At 39.2% G+C, this 19,479-nt stretch overlaps 3 protein-coding genes across 4 annotated transcripts; 1 reads left to right on the top strand and 2 right to left on the bottom strand.

Annotated features, from left to right (window-relative positions):
* Positions 1-510: 510 nt before the first annotated feature.
* On the bottom strand, positions 511-4,960 carry LOC144091292 (uncharacterized). The gene is made up of 6 exons (XM_077623513.1): positions 4,877-4,960; positions 4,348-4,482; positions 3,813-4,224; positions 3,476-3,718; positions 3,181-3,401; positions 511-2,713 (listed from the first exon to the last, which is right to left on the bottom strand). The coding sequence occupies exons 1-6, from the start codon at positions 4,879-4,881 to the stop codon at positions 511-513; spliced, it is 3,219 nt and encodes a 1,072-aa protein (XP_077479639.1). The 5' UTR covers positions 4,882-4,960.
* A 2,564-nt stretch (positions 4,961-7,524) lies between these two features.
* Positions 7,525-10,241, top strand: dnajc25 (DnaJ (Hsp40) homolog, subfamily C, member 25). The gene is made up of 5 exons (XM_077622352.1): positions 7,525-7,984; positions 8,362-8,514; positions 9,015-9,385; positions 9,479-9,578; positions 9,967-10,241. Exons 1-5 carry the CDS (start codon positions 7,649-7,651, stop codon positions 10,087-10,089), a joined length of 1,083 nt encoding a protein of 360 aa, XP_077478478.1. The 5' UTR covers positions 7,525-7,648; the 3' UTR covers positions 10,090-10,241.
* A 200-nt stretch (positions 10,242-10,441) lies between these two features.
* On the bottom strand, positions 10,442-18,242 carry LOC144090649 (spindlin-Z-like). Of its 2 annotated transcripts, none has more exons than XM_077622353.1 (8): positions 18,076-18,242; positions 14,945-15,029; positions 14,723-14,826; positions 14,553-14,601; positions 14,343-14,478; positions 14,069-14,186; positions 13,160-13,393; positions 10,442-12,891 (listed from the first exon to the last, which is right to left on the bottom strand). In XM_077622353.1, the coding sequence occupies exons 3-8, from the start codon at positions 14,760-14,762 to the stop codon at positions 12,692-12,694; spliced, it is 777 nt and encodes a 258-aa protein (XP_077478479.1). In that variant the 5' UTR covers positions 14,763-14,826; positions 14,945-15,029; positions 18,076-18,242; the 3' UTR covers positions 10,442-12,691. The 2 variants fall into 2 exon arrangements, with proteins under 2 accessions (XP_077478479.1, XP_077478480.1); XM_077622354.1 differs by lacking the exon at positions 18,076-18,242 and adding an exon at positions 17,425-17,455.
* Between the last annotated feature and the right edge of the window lie 1,237 nt (positions 18,243-19,479).

Below are 19,479 nucleotides of genomic sequence, written 5' to 3'. Positions count from 1 at the left end.
GAATGCATTCCAACACTATTTTACACATTTACATATCTCAATATGCAGATATACATTTAGTGAGCATAATATTTCCCACATTCCAAAAATATGAATACAATGATAAGGTTTATGAACGAAACAAAATAATTTGTCAACTACGGCAAAATGTAAGTACAACTTGAATTGGTCTGCATTTGATTTTTTTAATTTTTTTATAGACTTTACATGCATATGTGAGTTCAGAGTACAAACCAAAGTCGTACTATGGTCTTTTTTTGTTTAAGTTGATATTTTTAAAGGTGTTTCATTATTTTTAATGGTAACTACTTGTATACTGCTACCTAGCTAGGCCTATCTTTACCTTAAAAAAAATATAAGACTTGGTGACAAGGTGTCAGTTTGTTTACATTTGTGAAACTGATAAACTGCAAGAACTGCATAAGTATGATAGTCCTTCCATCCTTTGGTATTTTTTGTTGTTGATCAAATTACTTAAAAAAAAATCTTTTTCATCTTCCTCCTGTCTATTTATTTGACCTCTTCAACTCTCCTGGTCATCTTCCAGCTGAGAGTCCATTCCTTCATTGGCAAGCCATTGACTTTGTGCAGAAGTCTTTTGTGTTTGGCGTGGCTGTGTCCCGTTGAGAAGCACACAACTTCATCCTGTTGTGGCTTTCTCCACCGACAGATCCGCCAAGATTCTTGCCATGCCTTCACCTCCTCCGTGTCGTCCTCTTGGTTATTTTCATCGCTTGTCCAGTGAGCCGCTGCCACCATCCAAGACTGCTTCCATGAGGAGAAGGAAGTGTTCCGTTTGTGGAACTGCAAGTGAAGTGGGACGTTCAAATTGGCTGCTTTCCTACACTTTAGCTCTTTCTTGTCTTCGGATGTGTTTCTGTCATCTTCTTTCTCGTGTATTGCATTGCCATTATCCACATCTTCACAGTACCTTTCATCTAAATCATCTTCCTCCTCACCACAAATGTTTTCTTCTTCCTCCTTAACCTTTTCAACTTCATCTTTTTCTGCCTGTCGTGATTCATTTTCATCCCCTTTGGCATCACTCCTCCCAACCAGAAAATGTTTTTTCTTATGTCTCTCTGCTTTGGCATTGTTTGCCCATTTATACCTTTCATCATCGGCTTCTGAATCTCTGTCTTCACACTGGTCATTTTCCTCATCCTCTTTCTCATCCTCATCAGTTTCAACGTCATTTCCTCTTTTGTCATTTTCATCCTCATACTCAGTAAAACTCTTCCTATCATTTTCATCCAACTTATCCATGTCATCTTTGTTCTCCTCGTTCTCCTCTTCTTCGTCCTCCTCCTCCTCCTCCTCCTCCTCGTCCTCATTCTCCTCCTCTTCCTCGTCCTCATCCTTCTCTTGCTCCTCTACCTCTTCCTCCTCTACCTCTTCCTCCTCATCCTCCTCTCCCTCATTCTCCTCTTGCTCCTCATTCTCCTCTTCCTCGTCCTCATCCTTCTCTTGCTTCTCTACCTCTTCCTCCTCCATTATCTGTTTCCCCTTGTCCTCAACCTCACCAAACCCATTCTCATTCACAGTATTCTCATCTTCCTCATCAGTCTCTTCCTCACTATCTTCCTTTGAGTTATTCCCCTTAAAATCTCCTATCTCATTCTCGCTTTCCTGAACGTCATCCTCCACTTCACTCTGCTCTTCCTCAACCTCATTGCAATTTGCTTCCTCATCTTCTTCCTCATTCTCTTCCGTCTTTTTCTCTTCCTCTCTTGAACGTTCATTTGAAATCATTCTAAATATCTCTTTGAGCTGCATAGCGATGTTCTTGTAGGATTCCGTTTCCTCCACTTTGTTTTTAGGCCCTTCCCCAACATCCACCTTTTCCTCATCTTTGTGCTCAGTGTCATCTTCATCTTTCTCAACATCTTCATCCTCATCATCGCTTGTATCCACTCCAATGTCTATTTTCTGCTCATTTAATTCATCTTCATCTCCTTCTATTAACTTTGTCTCATCAACTGTTTTACCTATGGACTCTTCATTTACCTCCTCTTCCTTTTCGTCTTCAACCATCCCGTTGCGCTGAAGTTCATAATCCTCATCCTCCCGGTGATTATGGATTTCATTCTTGTCTTGCAGTTCCTCTTCATGTGTTTTGATCTCCTCTTCTAGTTCATTTTCCTCTTCAACCTCCTGAATCTCCTCTTCATCTTCTTCCTCCTCCACACTCATGTCAGACTCATTTTCATAATTTTTCTCAGATATTTCTGTTCTTGTGTTTATTTCCTCTTCATCCAATTCACTATCTGCATCTTCCACATCCTCTTCCTCATCAACTCCTTCATCCTCCTCTTCCTTACTTTCTTCATCCTCTGTTCCCTCATCATCTAACCCACCCTCCACATCATCATCATCATCATCATCAACTCCTTCATCCTCCTCTTCTTTACTTTCTTCGTCCTCTGTTTCCTCATCATCTAACCCACCCTCCACATCATCATCATCATCATCATCTACTCCTTCATCCTCTTCTGTGTCTGTAAACAATGAATCGTCATCTTCCACTGCATCCAGACCACCCTCTTGTGGTGGGTTCCATCTTTTCAGCGTCCTCCAAGAATCATCACACCACTCTTCCATATCGATCTTGCAATCGCCCAGTTCTGACGTGAGAAGGGAGTTGAGAATATTACGTCTCTGGGCCATCATGTTGCTGTGCTTTTGATGGGATTGTAGCGAAGATGTGCCCCACCTGTGGGTAAAACATACCTTCATTTAATTCTACATAGAACAAATTATGCTAAAGTGAGTTTCACTTTAAAGTATAGTACTGGGAGAAACCACTTGCTTGTACCCATATGGAAGACTTACAGTACGGATAAAACAACAACAATGGATATGGTGAAGGTTTTCTTTGGTAATTAGAGCTAAGGTTTTTTGGGGGGGAGGAATGACAGAGAGCAGTTCAATAGAAAAAAAAACATATTTATAATAAATGTTGTATAATTAATGACTTTCCACTGAACCAAACAATATAAATAACCGGGATTACATTGTTTGCCAATGGAAAAGCCAATGGTAACCACAGCGCACCAAAAAAAAGAGTGAAAGTATAATATAATGTACTCGTGTTTTGTTTTTTTGACCCTTTTCATTTGATTAAATTTCTTTTTTATACATTTACAGGAGTCACTTTCGACATGATGCAGAACAACCCACCTGAGGAATAGCCTGTAATGCCGACAATCATTCCAAATCTCCTTGTGGTCATCTTTTTCATCCAGCGCCGGTGAGGAGAGCTGCCAAGACTTGTGCCACCCAGGTGGGAGAATATCATTTATTTTCCTAATATTTACTGTGAGCTCAGAAAGTGAACAGTCCTCAGCTGGGACTGTACGTTTTGAAAGCCTCCATGAATCTTCCCACCCTGGAGGTTCATCCTATTTGAGATTCAAGACATTTTATGATTCAAATGTTTGATAAAATACGTGTTAAAACTCAGCGCCAGACCTACCTGCTCAAAAATCTGTTGCACTTTGTCAAACGTGTGACGGAAACCTGGTTGGAAACTAGGCCAATCACAATCCCACATTTCTTTCTGTTGTCTAAAAGCAAAATTCATAATTTTCCAAGTGCCAGCCCAAACAGGAAGCTGATAGACTCCTATTTCTGAATTCTGGACTAGATCTCTGTCAAACAAAATGTCCCATTGGAACCGTGTCTTAACAGAATAATCTGGCACGGTTTCACCCTTTACCTGTAACAAAGAACCATTTTTTACTATCACCAAAAACATGAGTATGAGTTGAAAGCTATCTAAATATCATCTTCACACGGTTTCATCCCTTTACCTGCTTCCATGATTGACGCCATTTAACTGGAGATGCACTCTCAGGTTCTAATGCGTGGTCCACAGCTTTGTACTTATCGCTGACCACATCTATAGCGGTAAATCCTTGGATTGGGATTTTGGACTCTCTGGCTTTCAGTAATAGATACCTGGGTGGTTTCAGACTCATCCACGACTCTCTCCAGTGTAGCCGGAATATGTCCACTTCAACTTTCCGCTTTACTATAAGAGGTTGAGGAGATTCCCTCCGTGGAGGAGGCGCTGGAGATTTGCTCTTGGGTTTGGGAGGAGGGGGAGGTACGATTTTGAATTTGATTTTGGGCTTGTTTTTTTCCGCTTCTTCTGAGTCAAACTTTTTGCTTATATCTCCATTGGCCACCAAGGCCCAGTGATAATTCCACTTTGAAAAATGCCTAAAAAGAAAAAAAATCCATTTAATATTCATCGTTTCGACCACCACCTATTCATGTGAAATGTATACACATTTTAAATCATGCCACAAGATCTTCCGTTTGTTCATGACACCAAATGCTCACAATTTGAGGGAACTTTTCTCCTTGAATTCCGCCTCTTTTTTGCACTGGTCTGCGATCGTCTGCGTTCTTTTCTCCCATTGGTCTCTTAGCCGGCCATTGCTGAAAGACCTCTGCTCTCCTTTCTTTGATAACATCCTGTTTTCAAAAAGAAACGCTCTAAACACATACGTACATAATTTAATGTAATATCAAAATATATAACTTGTGTTTTTGATGAAGGCCATTAGAAAGGTGTATTTTTTGTATTAGTATGTAAATGTTTTAAAATACTCTATATGGGAGTTACTAAATGATTTAAATGAAAATAAGTGTCATTTAAAAAAACTATCCAGTTAAAATAAGAAAATATTTTTTTTCATATTTTACAACAGTTACATCATGTCACCTTTCTATTTCAACGAGATTTCTTAATGACGTGCGACCTCTCAAATGTTTTGACACTGTCATTGGATACTTTCCTGGGCTAAAACGTGGATTAAATGTAACTGAAAGTACATCCAAGTGCTTCAATCATGTTTAGAAGTCTTACCACATGGCCTAATGTTAAGTATCAGTGTCAAGTATTTGGTTGAGTTCCCATCCAGTGTCCATCTTGTGCGACGTAGGACTATGCAATCTGTGACCTGAGATCTCATCTCTTAAACATATACTGTTGTCACAAGCAACTGGAGTCAACAAACAGAAAGAAATCGCCACTTGCAATGCAATATGAGCGATACTGTAACCCCAATAAACAGATAATATTAAAATACGATGCTACTTTTACACAGTACCTTGCCTGATACAGAATGAAAAATGTAAATACTTTTTTGTCAGTTTTGCCCAAGTTGGCTCATTTCTATCTAAAAACAAAGGCGTATTATTGAACATGTACTAAGCGATTATGATCCGTGTCTCTTGGAACCCACTAATATCAAAGAAATGCAGTCAATATTGGCGAATACCTTTCAATGCAGGGACATAGATACATTAGATGTAAATGCATTACAAATTTTATTTGGCTTTTTAAAAGGAGAATAAAGCAGTTTACAGAATGAAAATGTGAAAATATTGAGGAATGTTATTGATGTGTAAATTGAAGAGGGGAGCCTTTAATCGTTGTCTGTCAGCAGGATGAACTTCAGGGCTCAACAGTGTCTCTAGTGATAAGAGAAGATGACTAATGCAATAACTATCATCTAAAATTAGGGAATGGGCTTAAGTCTACTCGTCTATGACGTCACCACTAGGAAACCACTTAAAATACAACTACTATAGTGATCTCAGTATCCTAAGATGATGCAAAAGGGGTTCGTTCAGATGACTTGTTTTTTATCTTAATGTTCCTCTATTTCTTCAAAGTTTAGAACAAATTGTGAAAGATTGTAGAGGTTTATCTTTCTTAAAGCAAGTTCCATGAAACTGTCTCGTTAGAAATGTCCAACCCTTTGCAATTTGATGCAGCCCCCCCCCGCCGCTAAACCAATGTGCCCTGAATTTGACGTCACACAAAAATGGCAGTGGCTATAACTTTTGAATTTATGTACTTCCTTCCTTCCTGTGAATGTACTAGTTTTCTTCAATTTTTCAAAATTATTTTATGATCATCAACATTAGATTAAAAATTTGCCATAGAAAAGAAAGAAATTAACTTTATATGCCCGTTTGTAGTATTTATTTTATGTAAGTAACCCTATATAGCAGGAATCTCTCTCAAAAATTATAGAAATAAAAGAGAATATACATGGAAAATATTCCCTAGAATTAAGCAGAACAAAAACAGCAGCAAAACAAAAATCTAATTTTACCTGATGACTTGTCCACTCAATTAATTTCCCTTTGAGTCCTTGCTTTATCCAACACGACAGTGTATAACGCTCCAGTACACTATACAACCAATGCGTGGCACCTCGGCCGTTTTTTAAGGGCTAAAGGTCGTAAATGTCTTCAGCCTGTCTTTTTTGTCGTCAGCTTAAACAAGTCCAGACGCAGTCTCCGTCGCGTATTAGCTGCATGGAAAGCAAGTCTCCCTCCTTGCTATTTTTACATTCTATGCGAGTAGATTGTGAGCAGCAGCTCTAAATTTAGTGAGTGGGACGCAATGCCAAACACGAAGATCCCGGCCTGTTGTTTGCGACCCGGGCAAGAAATATTCATCAATGAAAATTGTCATTTGAAATAAAATAGAGGGGAGAGATGCCACCTGACTGGTTGGTTCACCCTTGAATGAAGTTATTCAAAATACAGGTGCTGAATGATTGACTACTTTAACAAACAGTAAATTGCTGTGCGCTTCAGTGGCTAATGTTGTGCAACGTCACCCTGTAGTGGTTTTCAAAGTTAATATCACGACTACTAGTACTTGGAACATTGTGAATGTTTCGTGACCAAATCTGAATCCTATCAAAAATCACCTATAAAATATATATATTTTTTTAAATCTCAGGTAATGAATATGCCAATCATTGATATAATGCCCATTATTGCCCAGCAAGGCCGGTTGTTTCTGTTTAATTTTTCTGATCTCATCTCATTTTCTGAACCGCTTTATCCTCATTAGGGTTGCGGGGGGTGCTGGAGCCTATCCCAGCTGACTACGGGCCAGAGGCAGGGGACACCCTGAATTGGTAGCCAGCCAATAGCAAGGCACAAGGAGACAAACAACCATTCACGCTCACACTCATACCTTAGGGGCAATTTAGAGTGTCCAATGCATGTGTTTGGAATGTGGGGGAAAACTGGAGTACCCAGAGAAAACCCACACAGGTCGTGGTGAAATAATTACAGAAATGTAATATAATAATAAAATGTCAGATGTACTTTTCATGTGAAGGAAGCGATGAGACATTTGATCTATTTGCTGTTTATATGCTTTGTTATCCACCTTAAATTGGTGCTTAGACCAAAGAGTTGCCTAAACGACAGCGCCACCTTGTGTAATCTTGGGGAAGTGAGGGGAGGCGCTCAGATTATACCGGGCAGACACCTTGGTCAAATAGAAAAGGGATGTCTTTTTTATTGCTAAAAGTATAAATGTGAAATAATTTTCACACACAAAAATAAAATACTATAGTGTAGAACTACTGGTTTTGATGAATTCAACCCGATCTATAATTCAATTTAGTTCCTTAATATCACCTAGGATTTCCTTTATTTGCTCCTGCTAAATCAACACTATAAAACGCGTATTTTATTACTACTACTATTACACCAATTTATTTATGTATAGATGACACAAGATGACCCACATCCCTCGCGCTTTTTGATGACGTAGTTGAGGACCACACTTTTTTGCCACTAACGGCCACCCGTAGCCGCGGCAATGGCTACTATAACGCTGCGCTGTAGTAAAAATGGTGACAGATCTCCGGTGCAGTCCAGGTGGTGGATCTCCGTGTTACTCCTGTGGACCATCTCCTCGCTGCCGGTGGCCAGGGCGCTAGTAGAGGGTCTGTACTGTGGAACCGAGGTCTGTTATGACGTTCTCGGGGTCACACGAGAGTCCTCCAAGGCGGAGATTGCCCGGGCGTACAGGCAGCTTGCACGCCGCTACCACCCGGACCGCTTCAGGCCTGGAGACCCGGGCTCGGAGGGAGAGACTCTGGAGACCATTCACCAGAAGTTCTTGCTTGTTGCTACCGCCTACGAGACGCTAAAGGTAGAGTCTGTTTAGCTTCCCCTTTTCTTTGGAAACACATTTTGGGACCAAGTGGAATCTGATTTTGCAATATGTTTTAAAAGACATTTTGTCCTCTACTCATTCATCATCCTGTACATCAAACCATATGCTGTGTTTAGTCTTTTCTCCAATTACAGTAGAGATCATTGTCATGTGGTGTGCGTGTGCTAATGAATGGTTTAATATTACTTTTCATATATTCTCAAGATGCATGTGTTTGGCATTTTTACATTTGTTGCAACAATATACTATGATACAGACATGCATATGGGAATATCCCTTACTGTTCTGCATGCATCCTTTTAAAAAGTTCTGCTTTTAATATGCATTCAAAACAAAATCTAAAATGTGTGCAGGATGAGGAGACCCGGAGGGACTATGACTACATGCTGGACCACCCTGAGGAGTACTACCAGCACTACTACACCTACTACCGCAGACAGCTCACCCCCAAAGTGGACGTCAGGATAGTCATCCTTGTCACCATATGTGCCATTTCGATTTTCCAGGTACATTTTTGTTGCAGTAACCCCCTTTTTTTCTACTACACTAAAAGTCAGTGATACCCTAGACCCCTTGTCAAAGTGGCCGCCCGGGGGCCAAATCTGGCCCGCTGCATTATATTGTGTGGCCCGGGAAAGTAAATCATGAGTGCCGACTTTCTGTTTTAGGATCAAATTAAAATGAAGAGTAAAGATGTATATTAAATTTTCTGATTTTCTCCCTTTTAAATCAATAATTGTAATTTTTTAATCCATTTTTTCTGTGTTTTTAGTTCCAAAACATTTTGTAAAATCTAAAAATATATATAAAAAAGCTACAATAAACATTGTTTTAGATGTATAAAAAACTGAATATTCAGGGCTTTTAATCCATTTATTTAAAAAAATCTAAATATTTTATCTAAAATGGTCCGGCCCACATGAAATCAAGTTGACGTTAAAGTGGCCCGCGAACCACACCCTTGCCCTAGATGATAAAACGTGGTGTCCTTCTTTCCCGTCACCAGTATTACAGTTGGCACAGCAGCTACAACGAAGCCATCAACTGCCTGGCGAATGTCCCTAAATTCCGCATTCAGGCCACCCTCATAGCCAAGGAGCAAGGCCTCCTGAACCGCACCAAGGAGAAGGGAAAGAACCGGCGCTCCAAAGAGGAGATACGGGAGCAGGAAGAGGAAGTGATACGTGACATCATCAAAACCAAGATCGACATCAAAGGTGGCTATCAGAAACCCAACCTGTCGGACATCCTACTGTGTCAAATACTGCTCTTCCCCTATTACTCGATAAGCTACGTGATCTGGTATGTCTCCTGGGTTTACCATTTTACCATCTGCAGAGAGGAGTATGGCGACAAGGAGAAGCTTTACATCATCAGGTCCGTTGTTTTTGCTAATTTTAGTTTCATTACTTGAACGATGAAATCTGTAACCTTATTTTTACGCCTGTCTACTTTTATTTTTTTGAACAGGAGATGCATGAAAATATCTCAGTCTCAATTTGATAGTCTGGATGAAATTACCAGGCAGTCCTTTTTGGAAAAGCAGCTCTGGATTAAAGAAAACTATGAGGTTCGTAACAATAACATGCCCTGAAAACGTCTTGCGTGCTCAATAAATTAGATAGACTTAAGCAGTGGTGTCAAACATGCAGCTCGTGGGCCGGAATGGTAGCCCGCTAGTGGGTCCAATCCGGCCCGTGGGGGTGTTCTGCCTCAATTTGTTGCTCATTCACACTGTGTATATACAGATTCAAATGCTTTTGTTTATATGTTTTTTGCAACAGAGGTGATGTAAAACTAAAATGTTGTGAGTTTTGTGATTGGGCGCACATGCTTTGCACTTTGCTCTATTTCTTATGCGTATTGGTTGGTTCTTTTGACAGGACGTCACCTAGAAATGGCCAAAAATAAGCAGACAGCTAAATTTATTATGCATTCTTTTCCATTATGTACTCCAGCTGTACAAAGTAGAGCAGGAAGAGGAGATGAAGGCGAAAATGGCAACTGACCCAAAAATGAAACGGTACAGACGCTGGAGAAAAAACGAAGGGCCCGGACGGCTGACCTTCATCGACGACTGAGTGGCGGGCGCTCGTGCTTCAAAACCAACATACACGCAAGTGACATGTCTGAACATGCAGAAGTGATATTTTTCTAAGAAATATTTTCATAGAAACACCATGACTCACGCAGAGGACAACAAAGCGGAATAAACTCTCAGCTGCAGAGGAAATGTTTACTTTTTCTTTCACTACAATTTAGGTGTTTGGAGCAAATGGTTCATTTGGCCAATTGGCATGACCTCATGTTCCAAAAATATGTTTCATTTTTTTATATCAGAGGTCCACCCTTTGTAAATATAGCGTCAGAAAAAGGGAGTTTTTTATTTTCATCCCTTTTTCTCAGTTCTGATTGATGCTTTCCTTCAAAATATCAATTGAATCAAATCGGTTCTTTAGCAGCGTTTTTCTATTATTTGCACACAACAACTAATATTAACTTGACGTAAACCAAATGATAAGTGAAAAAAATAATTTATAAAATTAAAGTAAAGGCTTCTTTCTCTGGAATCGGAGAAAATAATTTCCTTTTATTTTCCTTACAGGCCACTAAAACCAGACTAGAAAGAACACAAAACAGCGTTTTTCAAAATTAAAATGTAACATGTTTAATACAAAAAAAACAAACAATACAAGGCAGGATGATATAAAAAGCCATGTCATCACAACAACAACAATCATTTCAAAATATGGACAAAATTTGCCAAGTGAATTGTGTCTTCACATAAGTCACCAACTAAAACAGTGCATGTTGAGATGATCAGACTTCTCTGGATTGAAAAAAGTATATGTACAGAAATTTTAATTATAATTGCAGTCATCTATCCGCTTTGATGAATATCTACATCACAGAAAGTACAAGAATTGAAGGCTTATATACGCTTCACATCTGTACATGCGTTCAACCAAGACCTCTTATTGGCTTACAAGTCTTGTTTCCATGGCGTTGTATTCGTCAGACTCCATGTTGACATGTTAAAAAAAATGGACTTTTTAGACATACACCAAATCGCATACAGAATGTTAGTTTGGCTACGTTTGTAGTAGTTACAGAAGAAAACAAAGATTCAGTCATCTTTTCAAAACTTTCAGCAGTGCGTTTTATGGGGAAAAACTTCAGTTATGACTTAAAAAAAAGCAAAGAAACATTCCCTGGTGGATCTTTGTATCACGTACATACAATAATACAACCAACTAACTTGCAGCCATTTTGTGGAGCTCACCAACACGTCACACCAACATCAAAAAAACTCCCATTTTTGCAATTGAAAAGAAACGTAGTTGTGTTGTGAAATTTGGTTTCAATGACTCTAAACGTCATGCCGTTTACACTGACGAGTTCTATTATGTTTTTTTATTAATTCAACAGAACTCCTAAACAAAATGTCCCATTAAATATTGGTTGTCTTTTCTTAATCCCATTTTTGCAGTTTCAGGTGCAACAAGATTGTTTTCCTTGAAATTCCAACACTGAGAATGCATCGTTTTCTTGAAACAAGTTTCACTGGAGGAAGCGCAAATATGATAATCATAGTATAATAAGTGTGCGTCGGTCACAAACTATACTACACAAAGACAACTTTTTGTTTTTGTTTCTGTTAAAACTCGGTAATTACACAAATGCATACGCAAAGGCTTAAGTGAAATTATAAACACTGTCTGCAACACTTGGGAAAAAAAATCCACATGAAGAAGCAGTTTGGCAATAGAAAATCAGGAAAAAAATTCCCATTGTTTTTTCACAACACAGTTTTCACCTGCAGACAACTTTAGGGTTCTTTCAATCTTGAAGTCTTTTTTTTCTCTTTTTAAACGTAATACAATGTCTCTTGCTTCATTCTGTACAAAACCCTGCTTGTGTTGTTTTTAGTTTTGATATCATCGGAGTCATCATTAACTCAAATGAGTTTCCGTCCCCCTTGGTCAGGGGCATTCATGTGACTAACTACTAAACAGGCCCACTTTAGGACCACTTCTGATGGTAATAAAAGTCTATGACGCCCAAAAACAAGGGAAATTCTATCTAATTCCTAAAATAATCACGATTGTTTTTAATTTTGGTCAAACCAAATATGAGCTGAAAAGAATTATTTTATCATTACCTGTCACAAATTATACATATTACAAGATTTGTATTTTTTTTTCTCCATTTTTGAGTTTACACAGCTTGATGATGATGATAACGGACCATTCTCAAGAAAGTAAAAAAAAAATACAAATGAAATAAAATGAATGTTTTGAACATTTTTTCAGGTATGCCATACCACAGTCAATTTTTTTTTATGGCCTTAAAATAAAAAATAATTAAATGTACACAGTACTAGAGGTGATGATGTGTCAAAATGAGTGTCTTTGTATTCGGTGTATGTCGTTGTGTTAATTTCCTTTCTATCAATTGAATTGAATGTTATATCAAGTTGCTACATTGCTACCTGCCTAGCCGTGGATATCTAAATTTCAGCATTTTATTTTTGTTTTCTCATGTGTAAACTACTTTATGCCTTGAAACGCTCCCCGGTGTTGTAGTCGTTAAGGGTCCGCAGAGAATGTCATGAATTGGGCTGTCAGATGTAACTTTTCTGTTTCTGTCCTAGGACGAGAAGGTGAGAATGTCTGCAAAGTCTTAGGAAGTTTTGACCAGATCGTAGACATAAATGAGGTGGTCATCGTCGAACTTGATGAAATATACAGAAGGCTTGGCCTCCACCTGGTGGATGACCATGCCTGTTCGTTTGCCTCCGTCCTCTTTGGCGTATTCCACCTGTTTGCCCACCAGACTGTCCACCACCTCACCTGGTTCTCTCTCAGTTGGGACGCTGTCATCTACAGTGAAGGAATGAGAGGCAGTTAAAAAAATGGGGAAAAAACATCAAGAAGCAAAGATAAGCTCGTCAAGGTATGGTTTTTTTTTGTCCACTATCATAAAAACAAAAGCCTGTCTTATAGTCTGTCTACATGTGTTGCACCACCGTTTTTGTTCCAGTCGCTGTTGCTTAAAATATAAGAGCACACAGATGCTGTTAGGTATGTTAGCATAATTTAGCAAGCAACCTGCTTGCACTGTGAAGTAACATTCTCAAACTGTACTTACTAGAGTCGGGCATAATGCGCAGGTCGCCTTCTTTAAAGTCATCCAGCAACTGATACATGTAGAGAACCGGATCTTTCTCATAGGTAATATAAAACCAGGTGGTCATAATGGGAGCCCGGGCCAGAACCATTCCCCGCCATTCCTCCTTTGGACCTTCCTCCGTTTCAAACATATGTTCCACTGCTTTGCCTATCATGGTATCTGCTAGATTCACATCAGTCAGGCGGGATTTAGCTGCATGAATTGGAAAGGAAAAACAAGGCATGAGTCGCCCACTTACTTGTAAATTATGCACTGACTAACCAGTAACAAAAGACTGCGTGTATGTTTGTGCAGCAAGCGAATAGTGGTTCATAAAGTAAACGCCTTAAAACAACAAGGGTTTGTGAGTGTAGCAGTTTTTTTCTTGAGAAGACAATACATTATGGGCAGAATGTTGGTAACAAGCAAGATTACACATCGAAAATTGATCTTTCTGGGCATATATTCAATGGCTGGGGTGTCCTTTTCTCTGATTGGAAATATAATCTAGCAAAAATTTCTAGAGTAAAGGTTAATATTGATCGACTGAGGTGCCCAAACAAAGTGTATTTGTCAGGTTATGTCATCAGAGTAGACAATTGATGAAACTTTGTCACAAATTTAAGGAGGAATGTCATTTATTTTAATGGTACACGATATTGGCATTGTTTGATTTCTACGTTTTGAGTAGGGATTGAATTGAATGCTTTTTTGTCATTATACAAGTAGAATGAGATTTAAAGCTTTCAATTCAACACTAATTCAATTTTCTTGGATAATCATGCAGTCAAAACCACAAAAGATGGTTTTATATCAATGTTTCAACTCATTTTTCAATAATGTATTATAACCCAGATAAAAACACAAGTGGTCAGCTCCCACACTTACCCAATCGGTCAGGTAGCACCTCCAGTCCCTGAACCCTCTCATCTTTGTGGAGCTCCAGACCGTAAACACAGTCAAAACCATCATACTTGATCAAATAAAGAGATGGATTGACTGGTACCTGTTTGGTTGGAAAAAGATGCAACATCAATCAATAGTTGCTCAAGTCATTGAATAAAATACCTTTCCACACAATATGCAGTTTTTAAAGAAATACTGAGTTCTACACATTATTGTCTTTTTTCCCTTCATAGAGAGTTAAAGCAATAGTTCTTACCTGGTCTAGCACGGTCCCTTTCCATACTACATGTCCACTTCCGTCTTTCCAGATGTGTTGGATCCTGCAGCCGACAATGTTGCGTCGTGGCTGCGACAGAACTTTGGTGGTCGGGCCCAGGTTGCTCTTATGTTTCCTTCAAGATCATACCAACATCAACATGACCATTGCTTTGCAGTTCAAAGGTAAACAAACTTAGTGACGACTCACTTGTTGGGATTTTTTTTCTTCATCATATTTGCAGAAACACCTGCATGCCCTTAAGAGAGGCAACGTCAAAATAGTGTGATTACGGGCAAATAGATAAGACTTTTTCAATTTCCTCTTACATTTATTGTGGCTTTAAACAGTTTAGAAAAATCGATATAATTATTACAGACCTGTATCAGCAGTGTCTCTGTGTTCCGGAGTGCTCTTCATTCATCTGGAGGCAGGGAGGCAGCCAGGCTGCCCAACTAACTACACAGTTACAATGCAAAGCTCACTGAGGGTAGAAAAACGAGCAAAATTTCAAAAGAATGCAAGTAGAAAAATGGAAAGGATTTAATAGGAAATGTAAAATGACGAAACACCGTCCTGAAATTGTTAGGAAGGAAACTTACAGGTTTCGGTTATCAGATGTTTAGCAAGGTTCTGGGTTGCCCGGCCTCAGCCTCCTTTTCAGATGCGCATAAATCCAGATCAAACCTGTGACAGTAAATTTGAAGTTTACAGACAGAAATGTGACAGTCAAACAAAAAGGCCCTCCTAAAAATGAGTAGAATAATCAACTTAAAATTCAACTTAATTTCATGATAACTTTGCTGATCTTTTTTTTTGCAATAACCTGCCATTTCGCACCCCAACCGCCTAGCAACAATATAATAGTGCCGTTTTCAGTGCTGATAATATAATTATTCATTCTCAGAGTTCTGTAGGATGGTGTATATATTATGAGTCGATTGTAAATATTTGTTGATTCATTTAATCAAATCTAGCCTCCATTATTTTGAAACATGAGCGGTAGGTAGATAATTAAGTGGCAAAAGTGGGGAGGGAAAGGGGCATTCCAAAGCTCTGTGGACTTATCATGACTGTAACATGACACTTGAGCCAGAGAGGGAATCCCCCTGCGTGTTGTGTATTTACGAGCAAGGTATTTAAGGTAACTATAGGAAAAAGTGCTTTACATGCACACACTTGACAGAACACAGGCAGAAAGAGACAAATCAAGCAAAACTATGATGTGATGTGTCCCAGGCAGCTATAGAGGATTTACCAAACCATTGTTGCGGCAAATTTTTCATCCAAAAAAGGATTCCTTTGTGGAAAGTTGTAAGAATAGCCATGTGGGTTTTTTTTCCCGGGCAAAAATGGGAGTCAAAATCAGTACTATAAACATGATATGGATTTGAAACTGAGTGGCATGATGTTTAATGGAGTCTTGACTCATGAGCCCAACAACAAAATTCAGAATAATCGGATATTTGGATGCGAAATATGCTAAGAGCCAGCTACCTTGCAGAGGCAAACTACATTCTCAAAAACACGGGAGACATTTTGGAGTACATATTTGGCTGCAGCTGGTGGTGATTTCTCTCCTGTTTCCACGGCAACGCACGATTAGTCATCTGTCGTAGTAGCGCAGAGTTGTTCTAGACAAAAACGGTTAATGTCATCCTGTGCAGCACTGAAGGGGGGATTGGCATTCCAATAGGAAGTGAACCTCGATAATAACTCGCACACTGACACATGATCTACTGAATGGTCGCCACCAAAACCATCTGGACTTCATCAAGTTGTAGGATTGTTTCAATTAATATGTGAAAACAGATAAAAATCCTTCTTAGTTCTCGTCCCAATTCCTACGTAAATGATCAAAGATCTCCACTAAGGCTGAATAATGATGATATTTAATAGTTGGAGCCAAATAAAAGCCTCAATGTAGTAATCAGGCTGGTGTTAGTACACACATACTACAGCTCCACCTGGTGGATGTAGTGAAATGGAACAGCAGTTGTGTGTGTGGGTTTCCCTGACCCACTACCACTCTTCAGAATGAAAGCATTTAAGCCAATTAGTTATTTCATGTTAGGATTCATGCAGTATTTTAAGTGAAGTTACAGTTGCAAGAAACTAATAAAAACATATTCTTCTAGTGCAAGCCATACAAATAGCCTTTAGGTCACTGAGCATTCGATATGATTAACTCCCATAAAGTCCACAGAAGGACATCAGTGATGATAAAGAGGAAAAGTCAAATGTCCAGTAAAACCAGAAGAGCATCACTATAAATTACATTAGTTATGACCATCAATTACTATTGACGAAGCAGATGCCTGCGACATCTCATAGAAAATTACAGCATGACAGTATTCTACATTAAAAAAAAAATACATGCTAGATTCCAGCAGTATCTACAAAAAACACCAGACTGTCCCCTTTTTTTAAAAACCTTTCCTGTTCCCCATCCATTACGCTTTTGTTAAAAGGTTCAGTTTTTGTTCTTTTAATATAAAAGTGATCATGCTATAAGGAATATTAGTGTGGGAATAGACTTGTTCTAAACAAAGGCAGACATTACAGGACTCTCAACAACTTCATTTTCCCAAAACAATCTGATACTAAAGGAACATGTTGGCCTTCTGACAACTGGTGGGCAAAAGTGAAACAGACAAGGTCACATAACAAACACCTTATCAGAAAAATACGTTTCATTGCAATTATTCAGGGATGGCAATGGGGTTACATTTTAACTGCGATATTAAAGGAGAGCTTTTTCTCCTGTTTATTGGGATATGTTGTCTGTCATTTCAATCCTTTTTTTCCATTGACTTAAATGAATAATTCAGCATACTCCTGTTACTTGATTTCTTTGTTATGACCTTGATAGACCTGCTAAGAAACCCATCTATTGCTTATTTCTGCTACCAAAACTGAACCCAAACACAACCAATCCGGCAAGACGATGCACCGAATTCCAAATCATGCCATTATGAATAACGATTCAAAAAGCAAACATCCCCAACGCATTATTCAAAGGCACCATACATAAAACAATTTCAAACCCAATATATTGACACTAGCCTTGCAGACTCATTACCTGCAGAATCACCTCCCAGTTGACCTTTGCTTCACATTCATATGAAATCGTTGCATTGAACAACAACAACAAAAAAACGCAGTATACAACACAATATGCTCAATACAATCCCTATGCAGAGAAAACATAGCGTTTCATTTTCAAACTCTCCTCATTTCTTTTGTCTCCACTGCGTATCTCGTCTGATAGGACAAATGCACAGCTCGGAGGCTGAGAAAAAAATAGAAATATACAAACAAACATCCTCCCTAGTGAGAAACGAGCAAGCAGCTTCTGCAGGGCCAGCGTCAGCCATGTTGCTCGCTTGATTTACTCGATTGTTTAGACGCGTATGCGTCGGCCAGGGGGGGATCTAAAGGGGGGGTTTGACGCGGTGGCAGGGCAAAGGAGCGCTACAAAGGAGGGTGCATATATATTGCGGGGAGAAAGAAAGCAGCAGACGGGGTTCTGTCTCATTTGGGGTGCTGGTGCTGGTGCTGCTGCTGCTGCTGCTGCTGTTGACCACGGCCCCTCCCCCGCCAGCCGCCACACCAACCCACTGCGCGAGGACGCTTCTCGCCAAAACGAGCGCACTGTGTTTTTGTTTTGGGCGGTTTAGCTGCAGCTTGACACGCTAGCCTAGCACCAGGTGCGCGTTCGCCTCCGTCTTACCGTGCTTATTTTTCACCGGTGGCTGCGGAAGAGGGCTGCGGTGAGGGTTCTCGCCTTCGGCTGACCGTCCGCAGACACCGTTTCGAATTCACGGGAACGCGCAGCTACTGCACGGCCATCACCGCGGAGAGTTAAGGGAACCCCATCGATGATAGGGGTTTCCGGTTGTGCCTTTCAGAATAAGAGGGATACTGCGTCTTGGGCCACAAAGTGGAGTGATGCAAGGCGAGGAAATACTACGTCTCTTGTTTAGTTTTTGTAGTGTTTTTAGGACAGTTTCAGTCATCTATTTTAAAGAAATTTAAAAGAATCAGTGTTGGGAATAATGGCAAGTTTCCGTCACACGAGTGTTTATTTTTCATTTACTCAAAGCAGACATTATTAGTCAATCCAGTCACTTTTATTTACAAATTATTTTGTATAAAGACTAACCTTACATTCGCTCATGTCTCTGGTTGTGGCACACACAATCAGTCAGTTCAATTCAAATACTATTTGTTATTATATATTAAAAGCAAATTTGGAAAGATTTGGTACATTTTCATATTCATGAAATGTAACGTTGACAGACAAAACATTCCCAAATGTGGCCCTAGCATTGACTGTATTTTATTTTTCTTTGCACATTCAGTTCAAATCAAATACTCTTTGTTGATATATTTTAAAAGCAAATTTGAAATTTGGAAAGATTGGGTATAGTTTCATATTCATGAAATGTAACATTGACAAACAATGGATTCTCTTGGCCCCAGCTTTGCCTGTATTTTATTTTTCTTTGCAGACTCTTTTCCGGCCATACGGTCGTAACTTGACTATTTTCCCTATCTCTCCCCGCCCTGGTCTAGCTTTGCCAAATAGTGCGACCCTGAAGAAAAGCATGGCGCATAACGCTTTTTTTCCTTGCTTAATTGTGTTCCAGTCCTTCAGTAGAATGTGGAGGAAAAAAAGGAAAGTGTGGGCAAGCTGGCAAATACATTCATATGACACCAATGTGCCACTGAGTGTTTTGGTGTTAGTTAGATCAAAGTACTTTTTGTCTCAATTAGTTATTGTATTGAAATATGTATTGTTTGTTTCATTTGCTAGCTATCAGTTCCAGACTGCCCCAATATTAAAGATTTTTGTGTTTGTCTTTGTTCTAAATAACAAAGATAGCACATTCTATTATTGTACCTAGGATATATTTATATTGCAATGAAATACTTAAAAATATAAAACAAAAATAATAACAATGACCCCTTTTTACATTTGTTTTCTTTAGGTCCCTTGTGGTTCTTCTTGTGTGCCTGCCTTTCCTGCTTGAGGTCAGTATGGGAACAACATTCCAGCCCCCTCCCCCCACCACAAACACCACCCCAAAAAATGCAATACATAACTATAAAATGATACAATCCAAACACCAAA

This window comes from Stigmatopora argus, chromosome 16, assembly GCF_051989625.1.
Source record: "Stigmatopora argus isolate UIUO_Sarg chromosome 16, RoL_Sarg_1.0, whole genome shotgun sequence".
Classification (NCBI taxonomy): Eukaryota; Metazoa; Chordata; class Actinopteri; order Syngnathiformes; family Syngnathidae; genus Stigmatopora; species Stigmatopora argus.
This window is presented reverse-complemented; position numbering and strand designations above follow the sequence as displayed.

Coding starts and splice junctions, on each gene's coding strand:
- LOC144091292 (XM_077623513.1), bottom strand. Junction 4,225..4,347: donor GAGAAAAGTTCCCTCAAATT/GTGAGCATTTGG, acceptor TTTTCTTTTTAG/GCATTTTTCAAAGTGGAATT. Junction 2,714..3,180: donor CATTACAGGCTATTCCTCAG/GTGGGTTGTTCT, acceptor TTTTACCCACAG/GTGGGGCACATCTTCGCTAC.
- dnajc25 (XM_077622352.1), top strand. CDS start 7,649: ATGGCTACTATAACGCTGCGCTGTAGTAAAAATGGTGACAGATCTCCG. Junction 9,386..9,478: donor GAGAAGCTTTACATCATCAG/GTCCGTTGTTTT, acceptor TTTTTTGAACAG/GAGATGCATGAAAATATCTC. Junction 9,579..9,966: donor GGATTAAAGAAAACTATGAG/GTTCGTAACAAT, acceptor TATGTACTCCAG/CTGTACAAAGTAGAGCAGGA.
- LOC144090649 (XM_077622353.1), bottom strand. CDS start 14,762: ATGAAGAGCACTCCGGAACACAGAGACACTGCTGATACAG. Junction 14,602..14,722: donor CAGAGACACTGCTGATACAG/GTCTGTAATAAT, acceptor GCCTCTCTTAAG/GGCATGCAGGTGTTTCTGCA. Junction 14,479..14,552: donor AAGAAAAAAAATCCCAACAA/GTGAGTCGTCAC, acceptor ATGATCTTGAAG/GAAACATAAGAGCAACCTGG.